The sequence below is a fragment of the Neodiprion lecontei genome, chromosome 3 (genome assembly GCF_021901455.1).
Source record: "Neodiprion lecontei isolate iyNeoLeco1 chromosome 3, iyNeoLeco1.1, whole genome shotgun sequence".
Taxonomy (NCBI): domain Eukaryota; kingdom Metazoa; phylum Arthropoda; class Insecta; order Hymenoptera; family Diprionidae; genus Neodiprion; species Neodiprion lecontei.
In genome coordinates, this window is record NC_060262.1 from 10,641,028 (window position 1) to 10,662,203 (window position 21,176).

At 36.9% G+C, this 21,176-nt stretch overlaps 2 protein-coding genes across 2 annotated transcripts; both read left to right on the plus strand.

Moving 5' to 3' along the window:
- The first annotated feature begins 286 nt into the window (after positions 1-286).
- Positions 287-5,260, plus strand: LOC124293415. The gene is made up of 7 exons (XM_046734264.1): positions 287-499; positions 625-767; positions 839-1,965; positions 2,130-2,180; positions 3,904-4,180; positions 4,823-5,031; positions 5,228-5,260. Exons 2-7 carry the CDS (start codon positions 629-631, stop codon positions 5,258-5,260), a joined length of 1,836 nt encoding a protein of 611 aa, XP_046590220.1. The 5' UTR covers positions 287-499; positions 625-628.
- A 453-nt stretch (positions 5,261-5,713) lies between these two features.
- LOC124293489 lies at positions 5,714-7,036 on the plus strand. The gene is made up of 3 exons (XM_046734447.1): positions 5,714-5,884; positions 5,963-6,131; positions 6,494-7,036. Exons 1-3 carry the CDS (start codon positions 5,753-5,755, stop codon positions 6,745-6,747), a joined length of 555 nt encoding a protein of 184 aa, XP_046590403.1. The 5' UTR covers positions 5,714-5,752; the 3' UTR covers positions 6,748-7,036.
- Positions 7,037-21,176: the final 14,140 nt, after the last annotated feature.

Below are 21,176 nucleotides of genomic sequence, written 5' to 3' on the forward strand. Positions count from 1 at the left end.
TTACCTCTTAATTTAATACATTTATATTTTATATTTTTATCTTTTACTTTTATTTTTGCGTCTTCGTATGCATTGCATGCATACGGCTCTCTTTATCACCTTTTTATAACTTCTGGAAATGAACACGTGCAACGGATAGATCCGTATGGGTATATCTCAAGTGTCTGTTTGGGCAATATTGGCCCGAACATTAAAATAAGGATATCTTTATTATATACAAACATAAAACGGAAATTCCTACCCGCACCCCGTGCAGAAATTTGAACTGGAAAGCCAGGCTACTCTCTAGCACCTCGTAGTGATTTACTGGCTAGCGCAACCTGTACAGGCCCTGCCTCGGCATTGGCGAGTTCGGCCCAATTCCGCGTTCCCTAGCCAACACTGTCCAGAAACTGGTCGTTGTTCGCTGATGAAAACTTATTACCGGTGTTTACCATTATTTATCAGTACTCCAACTTATAATTTTTAAAGTTTACTCCAGACGTCCACTGTGATATTTGTGAGTTGATTTTCGTAATCTTCGTAATGGGAATGTAGAATACCATAGTAAATATGTTTTGAAGGTAACATAACCTAAAAATTTCTATCCTATCATTTTTATGTTTTATTGTCTATCTATTTCAGCATAATGAATAACATAATTGAAAAACGACGACGAACACGCGACCGTGTGCGAAGGCATCGTTTCGTTCATCAAAACACTATTGTGCCACAGAACCATCCGCTAAATGATGACAGTGACTCTGACATCAACTCCGAAACTGAATGTGTGTAATATAAGCATCAACCTATAAGTGAAATAAAATTTCAGTTGTTATAAAGCAAGTATGAATTGCAGGTGTCAGTGATCAAGAAAATAGTAATAGGTCTGAAGAAGATGTATCCGAGGGTGGTATTTCTGAACAATTACTTGAACATAGCCAAAGTGAGATCGACGAAGAGAATGGTGACTCAGGTGACGGTTCTCAGATAGACCACGAAGAAAGTGTATCATCAGCCAGTGTCATTGATGAAAACAGTGATATCGGCTCATCTATAAATGAAGCGACTGACGATAGTTTGAATGAACGAAATGAAGCTGAGGAAATTCGAAAATGGGCAATAAAAGAACACCTTAGTCATTCTCAATTGGATGGGCTTTTGGTGATTTTGAGGAGAAGATTGCTGCCTGAACTTCCAAAGACAGCAAAAACATTTCTACGTACATCGGCAGTGGCCTATGATATACAAGACATGGAAGATTATGATGGAAATATGGGACAATTCGTGTACTTTGGTATTGCTGAAAGGCTTCGAGCCTGTGTCAATGAAGAAGTGCACATAGGTAATGAAATTTTGATCCAAGTTAATGTCGACGGACTGCCTCTCTTTAAATCAAGTAACACTCAACTGTGGCCCATTTTGTGTAAAGTTGTCCACGAACCAGACATATACGAGCCGGTGCCTGTAGCTATATACGCAGGTTCTACAAAACCAAAAAGAGTTGATGAGTTCTTGGATGAGTTCATTGAGGAAATGAACCAACTATCAGCGAATGGTATTGACATTAATGGCAGACTGTTTCAAGTAAAAATTCAAAGTTTCATATGTGATACGCCAGCTAGGTCTTTCCTCAAATGTGTTAAGGGTCATACTGGATATTATGCGTGTGAAAGGTGTACCGTGAGAGGATGCAGACCTGGCAGATCTACTGTATTTCCTGATGCGGATTGTCCTGAACGAAGTGCTGAGGACTTTAATAGACAAAGGCAGCGAGAGCATCACAATAGTGTTTCGCCATTGCTACGTTTAAGACCTGCAGTAAACTTGGTCTTGTTATTTATTCTCGATTTCTTGCACTTAGCTTGTCATGGTGTGATGAAGAAACTTTTGAAAGACTTTTGGCTTTTAGGCAATCTCCATCTCAGACTAGGCCGCAGAAGTCGAATCGAACTGTCTCGCAGAATGGAGTATTTAAAAATTCTGGTAACTTCTGAATTTCAACGTAAACCACGGTCCGTAGCGTTTATAGCAAAGTGGAAGGCCACCGAGTTTAGATTTTTTCTATTATATTGTGGAGTTGTAGTCTTGAAGGGTATTTTGAACAATAGACTATATAAACATTTTTTATTATTTCATGCGGCATGCAGAATTTTATGCTGCGAAGATCTAGCCCTCAGGTACAACAGGTTTGCAAAGAAGTATCTCAGAAGTTTTTTCTTAGTTATGCGCCAATATTATGGCCCAGATTCGCAAATCATGAACCTTCATAACTTAATTCATATGGCCGATGATGCTAAGAACATGAAGTGCTCCCTTACAAAGATAACTACATTTCCTTTTGAAAATGCACTCGGTCACATAAAAAAGTTAGTCCATTCGCCAAATCGACCATTGGCTCAAATCTGTCGCCGCTTGAATGAGAAATTTTCGATAAAAAATCATAAAGCAACTCTACCCCAGTATGTAGAGATACTCAAGGAGAATAGTGATATCCCAAATTGTAGGATGAATCACAAAGCGATATCGAAACTGAAATTCAAAGGGAAATATATACTTTCGGTCAAGGCTCCCGATAATGTAGTTCTTCTTAAAAATGGCACTATTCTCGAAATAAATCTTATGTCGTACCCTGATGACAATCTAGAAGACGTGACAATTATTGGAAAAAAATGGAAAATCAAAGAGTCGCTGTATATGTATCCGTGTGATTCGAGAGTGCTGGAAGAATGGGTGCTTGAAGACAGATCATCTGCAACTACAATTACGTGCCCTATTGATCAAATCAAACGCAAAATGATAATATTACGTTTGCCTGGAAGAGAGAAAACATATGGAATATCTCTATTACATTAATTTAACACAGGTCGGTTGAAACGTGGTATACAGTGTAATGTTACGTATATACTTGTATTAATCCGAAAAAAGTAGCTGGATATCTTTTTATATTTTAACAATAAATAATATTTTTCAGTACTCTAACCTCAAAATCTCGACCAACGCGACTTCGTCGTGATTTCGTGGCTCTAGTGATGAAAAGTACAACTCGAAACTCGTATGGATAAGGTTTTTTGACATGCGTGTTACAAGCACTCGCCTTCGGCTCGCGCCGTAAACCTCACGTCTCGTCAAAAAGCCTTATCCATACTTGTTTAGAAATGTACTATTATCCCTATTTAATTTCAGGGCGAGTGTCACAAGGTGTAATGCGCAAGCTTATTTTCACGAATAATATATGTATAAATATACATATATATTATATATGTATAATACATATATCAATATTATTCGTTTGAGTATGGGAAGACCGTCAATCAATTGCCGACACTGGAATTATTTTTGACGAGGACGTTTCTGATGTGTCTCGATATTTAAATAACGCGCGTGACTGTGGCGACATGTCGATAGTGGCGACTTGTTGACTATCGTCGTTCCGGCACGTGTTGTGTACAGCGTCCTAAAAGCCTAGAAGTGCCTGGATTTTTCTTTCACGAAAATTGCAATCATTTGAAAAAGCTGGAATTTTTTTGTAAGTGGTTCATTAAAATTATTACGAAAGCAAGCTGTTTTGAACTTTACGAAGTGAGAAGTGATCAAAAGTGTACAAAACACAAAACGTGCTGCGCAAATACCGAACGGCTCGCTGAACGTGTTATCCCACGTGCTAACCTTACATTGCATCGCTTATCATTTTTTATAACAGCTACCTGTGCCATCGACTATTCTTCGTAAGTTGTCCTTGAATATTCAAGTACAGACATTTATATTTATTACGACACAATAAGAAACTATTTATATAAATATGACACGTGCGTACTCTACCCTAACCTAACCTAACCTAATCTTACTAAACCTGTAACAGCGCATATATACATATAACAGACGCCTTTATATTATGAACAGAATCCCTCTTCGTATTTTAAGCATATAATGGGAGATGATAAAGAGGCAGAAGAGGCCATCAAGGCTTTTCAATTAGTCGAATTCGATCCACCTAATAGAAAACAAAAACGAGGCACGATAGAATGCGTACCATCGACTTGGATTTCCTATAACCCATCGACTGGCAGATGCCAATGCAAATTCATGCCACCTCCGTATTCAGTAGAGGACTCTGAACTTTTGTGTTGGCTCGTCAAAGAACAAAGCCCTCTACAAGAATCTTGGCCTGTCTACCCAATAACACTCAAGGGACATGCGAGTAAGTAAATGATCTGTTGCGTTTTCTATTAGATTTGTATATTGTTCGGAAATAATCATCAAAGGGGAATAACTGTTAAATTTTGAAAAGATGACGTATTCAGTTCATATCACAAAGGTTCGTCTGTATAGTCTCACTATAACGCCATAAGATTCGATCAGTATTTAAAGTCACTGCTCTCAGAGAGTTATAAGTAAACCCAGTTATATGTCGACGGAGCTGAAATCAGAAGATATGAAAATCTTGGGTTCTGAGGGTCATCCGAAGCTCACAAGCTTGCACTGTGTAGCCGTCACATAGTCTACGTCTGAAACTTTTAACAGAGTCAATATTGTAGAAGCCGGCTTTGCAAAAATTCATATATTTTTGTGGGTTGTGGCAACGAATAACACAAGCACATGATTGATTTCGTGTCTTCTGATCTCAGATCTAGACGTATACCGATCAAATATACATTGAGCTTTTTAACACATCAATTTTGAATCGTGTACATGTGAAGACGAGCAATAAAAAGTTAAAATTATCAAAATTTATTTTTCACTGCCAAATAATTTGTATAGCATCAAAAAGTTCAGCTGAGAGCAACATTTCTTGTAAATAATGGAAGGTTAAAAATTTCTGTTATATTTTTTCTTCTTCTAGCAACTTATGATGATGCAATGAAACGTCTCAAAGTATTAGCAGACAAGAAATTTGTATACACAGAGGATGGAACGTTACCAGAAAAAAAATCAGAGGCAGCTAAAAAAGCATATCAGAGAATCAAAGTCAAAGGCGATAAAGCAATTGCTGAAAAGTTGATGCAAGTGCAACCCATTAACACCTCCAGGAATGACGATTATGCATCAAATGTAGACTGTAAATATAATATATACAATATATATATTATACATATATAAATTAGACACTTGGGTGACCAAAATGGCGGCGCAATTTTCGCTTCTTCGATAGGGCCCTCAAAATTTTCACTCTTGTGCAAAATCAGAAGTGCGGATATATTGTTACAGCATCCTTTGAAACATCTGACCCAATTCCTTGTATTAACAGCATCAAGGCCAAGAAAAAAAATACAAAACTTAAAAATATGACAGAAACTGACAATGAGTCAACAGCTGATGAAAACAGCAATGTGATCAAACCCAGAAAAAAACCGAAGCAAAAATCAAAACAAGAACATGCTTCCTCTACCGGCAAAAACCACGTTCAAGGTGTGTACAAAAACTATTTAAATTGTTTAATTCAATTGCCGTTTTTCGACATTTCTGGAACCTAATTTGATATGAATAATTTCTAGAAACACCAAGAACCTCGTCGAATAATACATCATTATAATTAATTTTTTTACATCAAAATTTTGTTCTAGAAATTGAACGAAAACTGAGCAAAAGATCATCACGTGAAGTGTCAAAATCCACAAAAAATGTGCCTAAAGAAAATAGCTCTGAACTGAATCAGAGAGATTGTGATATCCTTAGCGGACTGAGATACGATGTTCAAATGCTAACCAAAGCCATCGACAAACTCAAGGCCATCGACAAACTCAAGGCCATCGTTGAAAAATCGGCCTTAGCGATGGATGCTCATGGGGCAAATGTCCAAAGTTTTACGACACAATATGATCTGAACCTGCCTGTAACGACTTTGAAGGACTTTGACGCATTCGACGAGAAATTAAAAGCTGACAAAAAATTTCGTAAAGAATTCGTGAGTAAAAAAATTTGGATACTGAATTTGTATTGTCACTTATACAATATCTCACTCATTGCTTCAATCTCTCTATAGACTAGTACATTGCATTTCGTTTTCGACCACAATGCAACCTTACCAAAAAATGTGACGGCATTATTGAAAAAAAATATTTCACGGGATGTGGCCTTGAATTTCAACGCAGTGAAGGCTGGCATGGATAAACGCATTTTCAAAGAGACACAACTTTGTGGAATATTGCTGGGTAACACAATTATCGTTAACCTCAATCGTTAAATCATACCTGATAGATTTTTGTTCACTCATCTTCGAAGAATCCGTATAGGTATGCCAAAAGGTTTTTCCCATTTTAAAAAGAGAAAAGACAACTGCCTGCTTTTCGTTTTTGAAGTAAATTACAGTACAATTCAGGGTATGTCAGACTTCGCCTTGTAGGTATAGTTGGATTCAGTCTAGGTAAGACCTATCATCGTGAAGACTTAAAGCAATTTTGAAATTGATGACACCAACTTTACAAACTAATAGACTTTCCACCACGATTTGCTCTTTTAGAAGAAAAAGAAAGCAGGGTTGTTTAGTTTTTTTAACTAAAGTCTTTTCTTCCAGATGTGCTTTTGTTGAAATACAAAGAGGGAGCGCAGGGATCAATGACACATGTAACTGAAAAGAGTGTTTATCGAGAACTCGGTAACTGCCTGAGTAATGCCGTCGATTGGGATGGGCATCGTAAATCTCGACTAAAGAAAAAAGCTGCAAAGAGTACTACAATCGCTGCAGTCCAATCAGTTTGTGTCAATGTACATTGCAGCGGCACCAGCATGGAATCGTTGTCTCGTAAATCCACAGACAAATCTTCTTAGTAACGTATTCGAAAACTTCCCAAAATAGTTGTGTACTTTTGTGCTTACTGATTAAAAAAAAAGTATTAAAAAAAAAGTCATTATTTACGTACTTTTCTACTCACTGATGGGTTTGAAAAATAAAAAAAATATGTGTTACTTACGTATTTTCTATTTAGTGATGTATTAAAAAAAAAAGAAATTCACTACTAACATATTTTTCACTTACATGTTTAAAAAAAAAAATCCTACGTACTTTACTGCTGACTGATATGATGTATTGAAGAAAATAATAATATAATAATATAAATGAATAGAACTTTCATACGTTGCGAAATATTCATTCTAGAATTTATCCTTTATCCTTTTTTCCGATAATTATATGAATAGCTACTTGCAAGGATTCTGGCTAGACCCTATTAACTTTACTGGTTAGACCCTAGTCAGACCTTCTGGCTAGGCACTGCGTAGAAATGTGTTACACGCCAGGACTGGCTCAGCCCAGCTGACCTAGCCATTGCCAAGCCAGATTCATGGAAAACTAGCCAGGTGCTAGGCAGCACCGGAATTAAATTTCTGCACGGGACGTGTGGTAAAGGCGGGATAGTTAATGATAAATTCTCCTGCTACACCGTACCCGATGGGCGGGGGTAGTCTTGACGAATAGAAAAACTCAAAATTTTATCAGGCCCTCCTGATTGGTCCAGCATCCCTTAAGGATACTGGTAACCAATCAGGAAGTAGTTCAGACAAGACCACCCGAATCTTTTAAAAGAGAGTAGTCAATGAGTAGTCAATGAGTAGTCAATGAGTAGTCAATGGGTAGTCAATGGGTAGTCAAACGGTAGTCGAGCAGTAGTCAGTCAGCTTTTAAGAAGAAGTCTTTCTCTCAATTTATTATTACAAAATCCAATCACGTCAAGCGCTGAGCGAACTCCGCGTTATTTTACTCAAACACAAACTTCCTTTCTACCATAGTACATAACTAACCTCATTTTTATCGAATAAACGTATAATTGTAATTAAACCCATATCGAGTGTAAACCAGTCATTTAATACCGTATACCTCCTCGCCGAGCACGCAGAGCCGCCCCACAGAGCCCGAAAATCAACTGCTAACAACAAAGGTAAGTGACCATTTTTACATCAAAGCCAGTTTAATTAAGGGGGGAACGGTGTCAACAAATTCAAATAATATATCCGGAAAATTTAGTCTCAACTAAGCGTTATACGTATCGAGTGGTTTGGTCTTCAGCCGACCCAGCTCATAACAATAGTTGGATTTACCTGTGATGTTAGAGAGTACACTAGAGCAGAATCTGGAGATTTTGTACGTAGGTGAATTGATCTTGCATACAATTGGTCTGAGAGGTACATTGATATTGTGTAATTTTGGTAGAAAATATGTCTTAGGAGGCAGAGAGTTGTAGGTTTTGAGATTTTTTACCGAGTTTAAATCTATAAATTTTTTCTGGTGCCACAGGTTTATCATATCATTGACTTGTTTTTGTATCTTATTGGTGGGATCACGAGAGATAAGAGTGTATGTGTTGGAATCATTAAGAATATGTTGGCATTTTTGTTTAAAATCCATCTTGTCCATGACAACTGTTATATTGCCTTTGTCAGCATCAGTGACGATTAAGTGATTATGATGTTTTAAAAATTCTTTTGTTTGATTTACTTTGGAAGTTATTTGACAGTAAGATTCAAGTGGATTTTTATGGATATATGGTAGATACATTCATTATCGTTCAAATCATTCTATGAAACATAAAAAATCTGTCGCCATAGCTTTGTTCGATCGTTGTCTTAAAATTTCGAACCCTCAATTTCTCGAAGAAAAAAAAAACTTAAAACTCGTGGAAACAACTGTTATTTCAAATGGCTATCCTTTACATTTCATCAATGATATTAAAAAGTATAGAGTTGAAAAAATGTACAATTCTATTGATTGAAATATAGACTCTAACAATCAACCTAATGATTATGACAAATTTAAGAACACCATCACTATACCCTACATTGAAGATGTATCTAGCCAAATTAAAAAAGTTTTGAAAATTGAAGGCATCGAAATTACGTTTAGAATTAATAATACTACTAAATATCCTCTTTTTGTTCACTCACGATCTGTAACTCCTAATTTAGATAAAATCAATTGTGTGTATAAAATACCATGTGGAGACTGTAGCAAAAGTTATATTGGACAGACGTCACAACATTTAAAAAATAGAATTTCTGTTCTAATCAGAATTGTCTTCTGAAACATTTTGTAATTTTTGTAAAGCCTGATGATGGTCGGCACGGCCCGGCTGAAACGTTGCAAACGCAAACATGTTCGTTTGCCCAACAATTAAATATATCTATTTACCTGACCGGATTTCGACTAAACCTTCCTCATTCTTCAATCTACCTTCTGGTCACTGATACTTCACAAATGTAGCAATACTAGTCAAACTCACGGGATATCCGTTCGCGGCAAAGAGACTCTGCGAGAAGACGCCACGGCAATGAGTCGCACACCTAATACCTCGTGAACCGCCTCCATTTTTCTTTGTTTTTTAATTCAAATTCCTTCGACAAATCAAATCGTATAAATGTAACTGCTAGCATACTGTCCAGTGAACACGTCGAATCCTGATGGAATGTTATCTGACCAGAACACCATAATATTCGTTATCATTCTCCGATCGTCGCCACGTGGATCGAAGCGAGAGCCAACGTCAATAGTAACGAATTAGTAGTCGTCTTGTGTCACAGTTCGTTACTCAGGCCATTAGACCACCAACAAGATAAGTTTTTAACATTGTATCGAGTCACACATAACGTCATTTTCTACTTTCCTTTTTCTAGCCTTTCAGTATCTTTTCCTGTACCCATATTTCATTTAACTTAGACACAGGCTGATAGGCGTATTTTAAGTTTTTTGGTGTGAGTGATGTCTGAATGGTTTCTTGTTTCTTATTTTTTAGTCACCTTGTGAACCCATTTTGCCGGTTTCTGTGTCAAAACGCCAATAAATAAAAATGTTCTCTCACTAATATTTTCATAACTGATGTTGACCATAAAAAATCCCTCACAAGTTGAATGGGAGACAGATGTTGCTCAAGGTTACACTGGCGTATAAAATGAGGGACTGGGATTCTTTTTGCCCGAAATTCTCATATTTATAATATTTTATGTGTAAGTTACACTGACCGATAGAACGATATTTTTACTTGCATTACAGTTTCAGTGATGTATATACGTGGTGTACTTATACACATTATAACGATGCAACTCCCCCAACTTTTTGAATCGTTACATCTCTAAAACAGTGGCTCTGAGGAAACAAGTATTTTGACATTTTTTATAGATAATTATCTGATCTACAATTTTTGTCTGGGCTAATTTTATGATGAAACTTACGCTTTTGCTGAAAATCGCGAAAAACCCGATTTTGTGACCTTTGAACCCGAGTAAATTCTTTTCCAGGCGTCGGATCGATGAGGACTTTTCCTATTTCATGTATAATAGTGTTTCGAACAATCCTATCAATTTTCAGACGAGTGTGAATTTTTGTAACCTCACCCCTATTTTTTGGTCTAATTTGACCGGACTACTGGTGTACTATAAAAATAAAAGATTACAGAAAATCTGACGTTTGCATATTTTCAATACGTTAATTCCTTGTATCAAATTGTTATAATATTATTGACATTCTTCTGACAGCCTTGATCAACTCATTTCTCTTGTTGATTTCCCAATTTCGTCTCGGAAACGAATGAAAAGCTAACTCTGGATTTTTCGATTGGGTATTTTTGCAATCCACAACACAATGGTGCCTCGTATCACCGATTTTTTGATTATTTCGGAGAGTACGTTTTAATTGAATTAATACGTAAATCGCACAGCTGACCGCACTCGCAAGTCCATGTGTAGTTTGAATCTGCCACCGAGCCGCGCCACTAGAGTTATCCAAGAGGCGTATTCTCTCAGTATATTTCTGGCCTGAGCTGCGTTTGATTATACCGGAACTATCGAGAGAAAGATCGAAGCGACTCGGAACTCACTCCGAAACACCTCACGTCTCAGGGTCAGACCTTCGCTGCCGCTATGTTGTCGCCGCGCGGTACCGCGAGCACTGTCCAAGTACCGCACGCGCGCGCTAGGAGCGCGCGTCTCTCGCAACTCCAGCGACGCCGGCCAGGTATATGTGCCACTGCACCCAGTGGCGGAGCCGGGCGAGCTGCGGAAGGTCATTCCGCACACCAGTCCGCGGGTAAGTTTGGGACTGTGATCTTCGTAGACTGATGAGTACCTATACTGTGTGAAAATGATAATCGACTCTATCCATCCAAGAGACTCCGTCGTATAATTGATGCATGGTATGAATACAATTGTTCGGTATGAATTAAATTGTTGATGGTGCAAGCAAGTCAATCCATCTTCCAAACCCTCGTCCTTCGACCACGCTGAAAGGAACAATTATCGCAATACGTCAATAGCGCTGTAGCGTCTGGATCTGTTTGTTTTTTTGAACCCTCTGATCCAAATTCTAATAGTTTTGAGAATGATGCTTCTGTGCCCATTTTATATCGATTAGGAGATGAAGGCCCTACTGGATCTTCAATTTGAGATGCGGAAGTGGTCGGCATCATAATCATAGAGTCTTCAGAATATGTAGATGTCGATGGCTTACAATTAGCAGACAAAGCTGCAATTGATTCTTCCTGCCAATTGTTTATTCATATAAACATGTGTATTCATATTGCCCGGGCATCTTAAATAGTGCCCTGATTCATCATTTGGATGGTTCAAAGCAGAAAATAGTAGGTACTTACCTCTTTATTTTCAATACTACTTATGATACCAGAGTGTTGCCTTTCCATGTGTTGCCTTTCCATGTGTTGCTTTGAATTGGTTGTATTACCACACGTTTTCAAAATTTTAGGGCAATATTTACATTTAGCATTGCCAGATTTATTGTCAACATGAAAATATTGACACCAACTACTTGTCGCTCCTTTGGTTGCTGACATAGTTAACCCTTCGTACCAGGTGTCCAGGTATTGAAGCGGTGCCTCGATGATGCAGCCTTGTGAAATGGTGTGAATTGAGTAGACTGCGCTGCACGCTTGTACATGTTCGAACATCGGAATTTGCTAATGGTTTACTGGATGCTGAAACAAGAAGGCACTAAGGGTTCGCGCACAGTGTGAAAAATTTCATTCAACGCCTCGATAAGGAACCGCTTGTTCGACATCGAGCAATATCGTTACAAAAATACCTGCGTCTTTCATCTTGATAAATTTCTACAAACAATAACTTTATAATAGAAATAAGAAATCATCAGCACTCGTCACATCCGCGTTCTTCGATCCACGCGAGATGCTAGCCGTACGAATACTTGGCTTACGTGATAAATTCTGGGTTCAAATTCTGATATCCGCCCACGGAATATTATATGACACGCAAAAACGACGAGTCTGCAGTTCGCAGTTTCTGCAGCAGTGTCGGAGAAGGGTAATCTGTAGTTAATCGTCTGCGCAAAACTGTCCGGTCCGTTTATACAGTCGGAAATTTTCTCGATCCCAGAGCGACTTTAAAAAAATATCAAATCCTGGAATGCTGGAGTTGGAAAACATTTTTCCTCCGCTGATCATTGAGGCGTGAATTTCAGTGCTAGGGGTCGTTAATCAGGGAATAATGATCGTTAAATGAACAATCCGCCCGGCAGAGCGTCGGCTGCAGGTTGAAATCTGACTAGTTCGCAAAAATGGCGATAGAATCGGAAGTTAATTAGTTCTGGGGTTGAATTTTATCGATCGTGAAAATTTATCACCCCCCAGTAAGGATACGGGGTGGGCTGGATTAACGTTGTGACTTGGTATATTCCCGTAATTTGAGCAAGTCGGGGAACCCTTCAAGTTGAAGGCTTTAACCAAGCGCGAGCACTTCGTGATTGAACTTGTATACCCACAGCGATGTCTAAACATTCCGTATGAATTAGCCTTTTTACTGAGAATAGTACAGCAAACGTGCCACGAGAGGCAGCACTAGTAGTAGAGACAAACATAAAATATTTACATTTAACGCAGTGTTATTTACGTGATATAAATTTATGATTTAAAATCATAAATCGAACACAAACATTTTTTTTTAACAATTACAATGCCAACAAAGCGTTGCAGTTTTGCGAAGTGTTCGTCGGATAACCGCTATCCGGAGGAAAACGTGTTTTTTATACCATACATAAAATCTCATATTGATGGGGTTAGATGTAATAAATGGATACATGCATCAAGGAGAGTGGATTTAATAGTAGAAAAAATAAATAAATATTCATATGTGTGCTCTAAACATTTCATTGGCGGAAAAGGTCCTACTGAGGAAAATCCAGATCCTGTTTCTGTAACGATTAGTAAAGTAAGTAATATTACATTTTTTTTAAACTAATTATGTTAGCGATTGGATTAAAAAAAATTGGTATTGAAATATTAATTATTATAGACGTAGTAGACGTGAAAAAATTTAACTTGAGTAAAAAAAAGCTGAAAAATACTATTTATAAAAAGTACACATACTGATCTAGTAATTTTCTACATGTGAATTTTTTTATTTTAAAGTTTTAGCCATTTTATAGACTGATATGCTACTGGAGAAAATTAATTAATGTCTGCTAGCGTCAAAGTCATAACTAATTGACAAATTTATTACTAAAGTTATGGGTAAATAAATAATTTTATTACCTGTTTAAAAAATTTTTCTTAGTCATAAACTTATAATTTTTATAGATCCCAAAAGCACGAAGCAAACGTCCTTCAACATCAACGATCGACTCTTTGTGCAGTCCGCTCCAAAAATCGAAAAAAGGGAAAGATGTTAACTCAGAGTTTTCAAATCCAATTCAGCAAAACGATACTCAAGATATTCCATTAGATAACTATTCAACTCCTCAATTCACTAAATTGAAATATTGAATTATCACTAAGTAACGAAGAGCACATCAATGAATCTGTAGCTCATGCAGAAAGTCAAACTTGTATGGAAGTTGAAAGTATTTTTGTAATAAAATTACAAAACGAGATTCAAAAACTTACGAAAAAGTTGAGTACATCTACTGTTAATTATGAATCATGCATGAATGATCGTAAAAGGTTTAAGTTTTATACAGGCTTAATGCCAGAAGATTTTGATATTCTGTGGAATTTCTTAGGTCCGCCAACTGAATCATCACTGATGATCTGGCATTCACGATCTGATACTAATAAACGCATAACGATAAAACAATTTAAAGCATTATCGTTAAAAAATCAATTATTTTTAACTCTTGTGAGATTACGATGTGGTTTTTTATTGTATGATTTGAGTTGCCGGTTTGGTGTCAGTATGGGATATATTTTTAAACTAACAACAACCTGGATACAACTAATGTATTGTAAATTTAAACAACTAAATAATTTTCCATCAGCTAAAGATATCAATAAAAACTTACCTCAAGCCTTTGAGAAATTTAAAAATGTACGAGTAATAATTGATTGTTTTGAATGGAACATGGAAAATCCAAAAAATTTTAGTCAACAAGGAAATACGTATTCGAGTTACAAATCTCATAACACAGTGAAGTTTTTGATTGGAATTATACCTACTGGAGGGTGTTGCTTTCTTTCAGAAGGTTTCGAAGGACGCATAACTGATAGAAGTATCACCGAGAAAAGTGGATTTCTTAAATATTTGGAGAAAGGTGACTTAATATTAGCAGATCGTGGTTTTAACATAAAAGATTTATGTAATAAGTATAAATGCACAGTATTAATGCCATCGTTTCTGAAATCAAGAAAAAAATTTACGAAAAATGAAGTTAAAAGAGCAAGAGAAATTGCTTCGGCTCGAATACACGTGGAACGATTCATTGGTCGAATGAAACAGTTTAGAATAATGCAAAGAATTATACCCAAAACTTTATTGCCTATTGTATCACAAATTGTGTTTGTAATTGCAATGTGAGTAAATTTTCAAGAGCCACTTGTTACTTAAATATTTCAATAAAATTTATGAAAATAATTATAACACTATTACCATTTTGTTGTATCTGATTAGTTCAGTAAGTAGAGTATTATTAGTCATAAGATTTAAAATATTTTTTAACAAAAAACAATCATAAAACATTTATAGTAATAACATACACATATCTCATGCCATTATTAAAAATAAGTTAACTGTAGTTTTTATTGCACTCATATGTCCATCACAAGTAGTGGTAACTTTCGTGGTAGTCTCATCTCAAAAAATTCCATAGCTAAGACATTATGGACTTTGCATAATTTAGTTGTTAGAGCGTTTATAAAATTTTCATCTCGAGAAATCTTCTCGACTACAAAACCATTCTTAGGCGACCACACAATAAAGTCACAATATTGTAATTCCAAAATAGCTAATGTCAGCTGAATTTGGTAGTAATAAGCATGATTTCTTTTCAAAGTAATTTGATCATTTTTAACCGTATAGCACAGATTACTTTGATCTTTGATTTCAGCTAAATTAAGAGGTGAGCAATTTTTTAATTTGTAAGGACACTTTACTTCAATACAGTAGAGCAGTTCATTGTTTTCCACAATTAAGCCATCTGGGCTGCAACCAAGTCCTGGGAACCGATTATTAACAATCAATCCTGGTTTTTTAATCTGAGTCCTATTAATAGACGTAAGGTAATCTTGGATTGCAGTTGATTCATTTTCTCGACCGTAAGCAATCGCAGGTGAGTGACTAATATCTTTTGTTTCTTACCATAACTTTGTATTTATTAAAGTTGTTGAATCTTTGCTTGTATAAAATGACTTACAATCCGATGCAGTAATTCGGTATCTTCGTGCATTGAGCCATGCCGGACTATTTTGTTCTACCTGAAGCTCGAATGGACCAAGCGTTGATGAGCTTAAATTAGTTTGAAACTCTGCAATTTTTAATTTTAACATTAACTTTTGATCACAGTCCAAATCATAATCATCATAGTGTATTTGCAGTAAGTCGATCCACATTGATTTTTCATTTTTGTGTTGTAAGCGTTGAATAAAATCAGTCGTCATTATATCAGCACTCACAGAACTGCTTAGGTTCGACTGCGCACTAAAATCAATTACTTTTTTTGTATCAGCTTCATTACAATTTTTTTTTGTAGGCTTTTCACTTGAATTTTTCGTTGATTCAACTTTTTTATACTCAGCAGTGATGATACTTGATAAATCGTTTCCAGTTTTGCAACCTTGATTGCATTCTTTTATTTTAGAAGTACAAGTTAGCGGTTCAAAACCATGTTGAAGCGTATATTCTTCTAGTTTAAAAAGTAATGCTACAATATGTGAGCAATTAAAAGATTCAGACGCTGGACATTGACATGCAGCATTTATTACGTTTCCATCGTCATCAAGACCTATTACCACATCGTAAATCGTAGTTTTAAAGGATGATTGGATTTTTGCCCTTTGATAATAAATATTGTTACAACTATTATCTTGTAAATCTTTTATACGATCACTAATACAGTACAATCTACCTCTTTGAATGGCTTTAGAATTACCAGAGACAGGAATTGAATCGTCGTCCATTTCTTGATCATCGTCATCGCTTTCCTGTGAATTTTTACCTTGTGTAATGTACTCATGTATAATACCGTAACAAAATGAACGAGGAACCTGTTTAGATGGAAATGTTTGCCAATTATCATTAGGATAGAAAGTAGTATGGATGGGTAATGTTGTAGAAGAATCTGATGTCACTGTTGATCCAGATGTAGATGCCAATGAGACTATTAAAGATGCTTGCAAGCGTTGTTTCTTCTCCACTAACCATATTCCTTTGTCGACACTTTCAAAAATAACTCCTTCTCTTCCGTTATTTATACAATCGTTGACCCTAATGCGTACCAATAAAAGATTATTAAATTATTAAATTCTAACTAACTGATAAACTCATCACTGAGAGTCATCATTTATATATGTTTTCGAAATTATTAAAAAAATGAATTAAATGAATAAAAAATGAATAGTTGATTTTTTCATTATTAATTACCATTGACTAGAATGACATATAACCTCTATCTGTTACTAAATCATATTCATTTATTTAATTTTCTTTCATTACCATCTATATTTGATTCATATTTCACTCTGAAATAAATCTGAAATTTATTATTAGTTTCAATTCCTCTTATTACAGTTTGAATCTCCCGCTATTTTTTCACTAGAGTCTGTATACAAACCTGTCAATTAATTCGTTTTTTTTCCGGTAACTTTTAAATTACGGCACGCAAGCCAACGTTTTAGTATTATTAAATTGTTGTCTTTTACGGTTGCAAATTTTAGTTTTGCTCCAGGAACGTCGTCTTCTGTTGAAAACATTTTTTTTTAGTGCACTTTACTGTGTGTTTATATGGGGGTTAGACAGTGTTTGTCCCTACCGAACCAATAGCGCTGCTAGTGAGTAATTTTTCGTACTTCAGGAAAAAGATTCATTATAAACGGGATTCCGGTAAGCTCGCGGAGCTGATTCGGAAACTTACGACCTTTGCGGACTAAGCAGGCGTTCCGCACGCCTTCTAAATGCCACGATAATCATGGGCGCTGAATTACGACAAAACGATGGAGTAATTGGAAAATATCGGTAAATATTAATTTCTCATTTCATTGCGTTCCGTTTCAGTTATCATTTTGTACTCATGATTTCTCTTTCGAGACTTCTATAACGACCCATTTTTGCCGTGATAACACACTTTGTTGCACAGTTGATATTCTTTCGTTTGAGAATACCAGGAACCGAAAATTGAAAAATTACGTTCATTCATAATCACATTTGAACTGACTTGCATAAATAAAGTAACGCACTTTTGCGCGAGAAAAAGTATTCTGCAGTTTCAACATGATCCCTGAAAATTGTTTGTAACCTACAAGGAGGATTTTCAATTATCCCATTTTTAGTAGCATTATTTGTTGCATCTACGCAGTTACTGGTTTCAAAGTGCTTAAAATTTGGACAACAAGATCATCCTCGTACAAGAAATACGCATTTGAAGTTGGTTCAGCCACATTCACAGATAAAAATGTTTCACACTTGGGCGTCTCCCATCTTTAAATGCTTCGGTTCAAGCTTCATTTCGGTTTGAGCTTTCCGTCCGAGTTCAATATTCCCGTCCTATAGAATCTGATAGCCAATTTTTTCTGCATGGCAAATCAATCGGACGAACACCCGCTATGGGAATTTCGCGTATTGCACCCGCACGAAATGTTCGGTCATATAGCCGTTTTTTCGCTTCTCCGGCTTCCCATTGACCGTTTCGTTTCGCGTATCGCACGACCCGACAACCTACGCTTCGTCTATGACGCAGATCTGCTTCCCTCTTGCGGTATCTACGACGTCCTTGGGCAAGGATACGGAGGGTTGGGAGAAGAGTCAATGAGACGGCGCCAAGGAGACTGGCTCGAATCCTGCTCTTTAAGTTTCCAGCACACTCTGCGTCAAGATTTGCCCCACAGGCTGGCTACCCCTCGTTTTAGTGAAATCGCGCGTTCGGGTTTCTACCAGAGAATGCTTGATGCCTTCATTTCTGAGAAAAAGCACTAAAACTCTCGTTAAGCTACCGGTTTGCCCTAAATTGTTTTATTCGTTGCTCCGAACCTTGCACGATGCCTATATACATATACTCGGTGAAAAGGATGAGTCAAGATCTTCAGAGCCGCTCATCGCGCGTGCAATCCAATCGTTTCAAACCCACCTCCAAATAAAAACATGAATTATTCGCCACTACATGGTCTTGTTTCCCTTTAAAATATGTCTCGGCGATTACCAAAAGCAAAAAGTTAACCAAATTCAGGGAAATCCTGCTACACAACTACATGTAAAAATGCTTTAGTGGTATGCATTGAAAATCTATACCATGTGCGGATACTTTTGCATCGTAAGGGTGGAATGTTGAAAGGGCTACCAGGTGCCAATGAAATTTCGCCTGTAAGAAAAGTGTTCCGTATTTTCTGTTCACGCGATCGCTATACTGAATTGGGTATTCAGAGTAAGAGAGGCACTTTGACTCGAAGTCCAAAACCGGGAACGAGGGTGATCGTTCTATAGAGGATGAGGTTAAGAAGCCGAATGACGGTGAAGTCCATGCGTAACGAATATCTCACTTACGTTTCTGCTTAGAAGTTCACTATCGCGTTGAAAAATCACCGTATCATATGTTCGGTTAGCTAAAGTTTCGTAAGAATGAGCTTTCGAATCTAGGGTGAATTATTTTGATAGTCCAGTTCCAGCTGTTAGTGAAGACGAATTAATTTTTTTTTAAATTAAATTGAAATTAAAAAAAATTGAAAAAAAAATGCTCGTCTGGATAAGGCTGCCAAAAGAAGTCTGTAGGGAATGTGAGAATATGTCTGACAATGTTGACGCGGCGATGGTGTGAAAACCGCTAAGAAGAGCAAGCCGTACACTTGGCTGCCCAAGCATTGATACCCCCTACTGCGAAACTTGGTTCTACTATGTATCTAGACCGAGACTATCGTGTGGATGGAATGTTTGTGCGCACCTCCCGCTGTGGATAGTAACCGTCTCAAGGCCACCGATGTCGTCTGCTTTTGCCTATACATATAACCTGTACATCAGACGAGGCGAGTCGTTTTGAATCGTCGGAATGGGCATCAATGCACGAAATTTAGAAACGAATCGATTTTCGAATAATATGGAATATTCCAGCTCAACTGAGACAACTGTTTCCCTCACTGTCGCTGATTATAGATTTCCATAGTGAAAAACCTGACTCCTCGTGTTAACAAAAGACCTAATGTTTTCAAATTTTTCCTATACCCCTTGCGAATCTGAGATTGCAAAAATTCAAAGACCACTTGGGCTGTTTTTAAACTTCTTTTTTGCATTTTTTACCAAAGCTCAACTCGGGCTTTCCGTATTTACTGTTTTGTTCATTATTATTATTATTATTATTATTATTATTATTATTTTGTGAAATTTCGACTTTAACGATAATTATTCGACGGTTTGGAAGTGAATAGAGAACTTTTTAGGTTTGGCAAGTAAGTGTAGAGTTTTGGAGTTGTGGAGTGATTAGCGAAATGATTAATGCCGATAATTATGGTTAACGATAACAAGAAATTAATAGATGCTTTATTGAAACAGAGAACAAACGAGGTGCTGAGTTTACACGATTGATTGATGAAAGTACAGAAAGCAAAAGAATGAAGCTAGCTACTTGATGTGTATGTTACGAGAGCGCAACGAAGACTAGGGTAAAGAAAGAGTGCAGGCTCGCCCCCGAGTCGAGGCCAAGGGTCGCGTCGCGCCAAAAATGCCACATGTAGGGAAATTTCCGGCGCGGTCAAACCCTTAGCCCTCGGCTAGCGAGGCGAGGCCTGGACACTCGAAGGCTAGTCGGACATGAAAATATTTCAACGGTTTCTCTCGCCAGTGGCGGGTGTCCGCCACATAAGAAAAAACATTTCAGAAATACGGTTTCAAACGGAATTCAGTTAGGGCGGGATGTAGGTACTTTGTTGTTGTCTCGGTTGAACTGGAATACCGCATATACATTCACTCAAAAAAATATTGGAACAAACAGTTATTGAACCGACCTGTACAATAAGGTTGAATAAAATTTCCCGCTGAAGTCTATTTTGAACTGAAAATACTTTATCGGAAAAAATATTTTACTGGACCGATTAGATTCAGAATTTAATCATTTATGACTTATAAAAAAGAACGTGTTACATGAATTACTCAAAGACTACTCAACTGAACAAATCCGGAACCTGATCACTTCTAAGTTGAAGCGAGAGGAAAAGCTCAGAAAACTGAATTTTCATTCTTCAGACTGAATAGATTTATTCCGAATTACGCTACGAGCTCCTAATTTGGAGTTTCAAAAATTTTATAGGAGTCGACGTAAACAGGTTTGAACGGCATTTTTTTCCGAACCGTGCGATTCGACTAATTCCGGAAGTTTTGGCGCCTGACAAACTTGAAAATCAGCATCAAACAATCGGTTAATTTGGATGACTTTAACGATAGAATAGTTGGATAAAATATTATCTAGTGATGAGAAAATTTTGGTCTACAATCAAATGGTAAATGATGTGTTGAAGATAATCATTTCTCGGTCTGGATTTCTCTTACCATTTATCGATCCAGTTTCAATCGGAAGTGATCTCAAAAGCAGTCTAATGTTAGTAAATAATGTTTTGATAGTTTTCATTTCATTCTTGTTTTTTGATTTAATTCGTTATGTTATCGGCTTTGTTTGTCTGTCTATCGTTTGATTTTGCGAGTTTATTTTTTGGGGGCTTATTTGTGATCGATATCTGAATCAATCGTCGGATTCGTCTCCGAGTCAGTGCGTGGATTTGTTTGCTCGGGAGTTATTTCGCGTGTTTTTTCACAGTGGTAAAACACACAACGTGGGATGTATT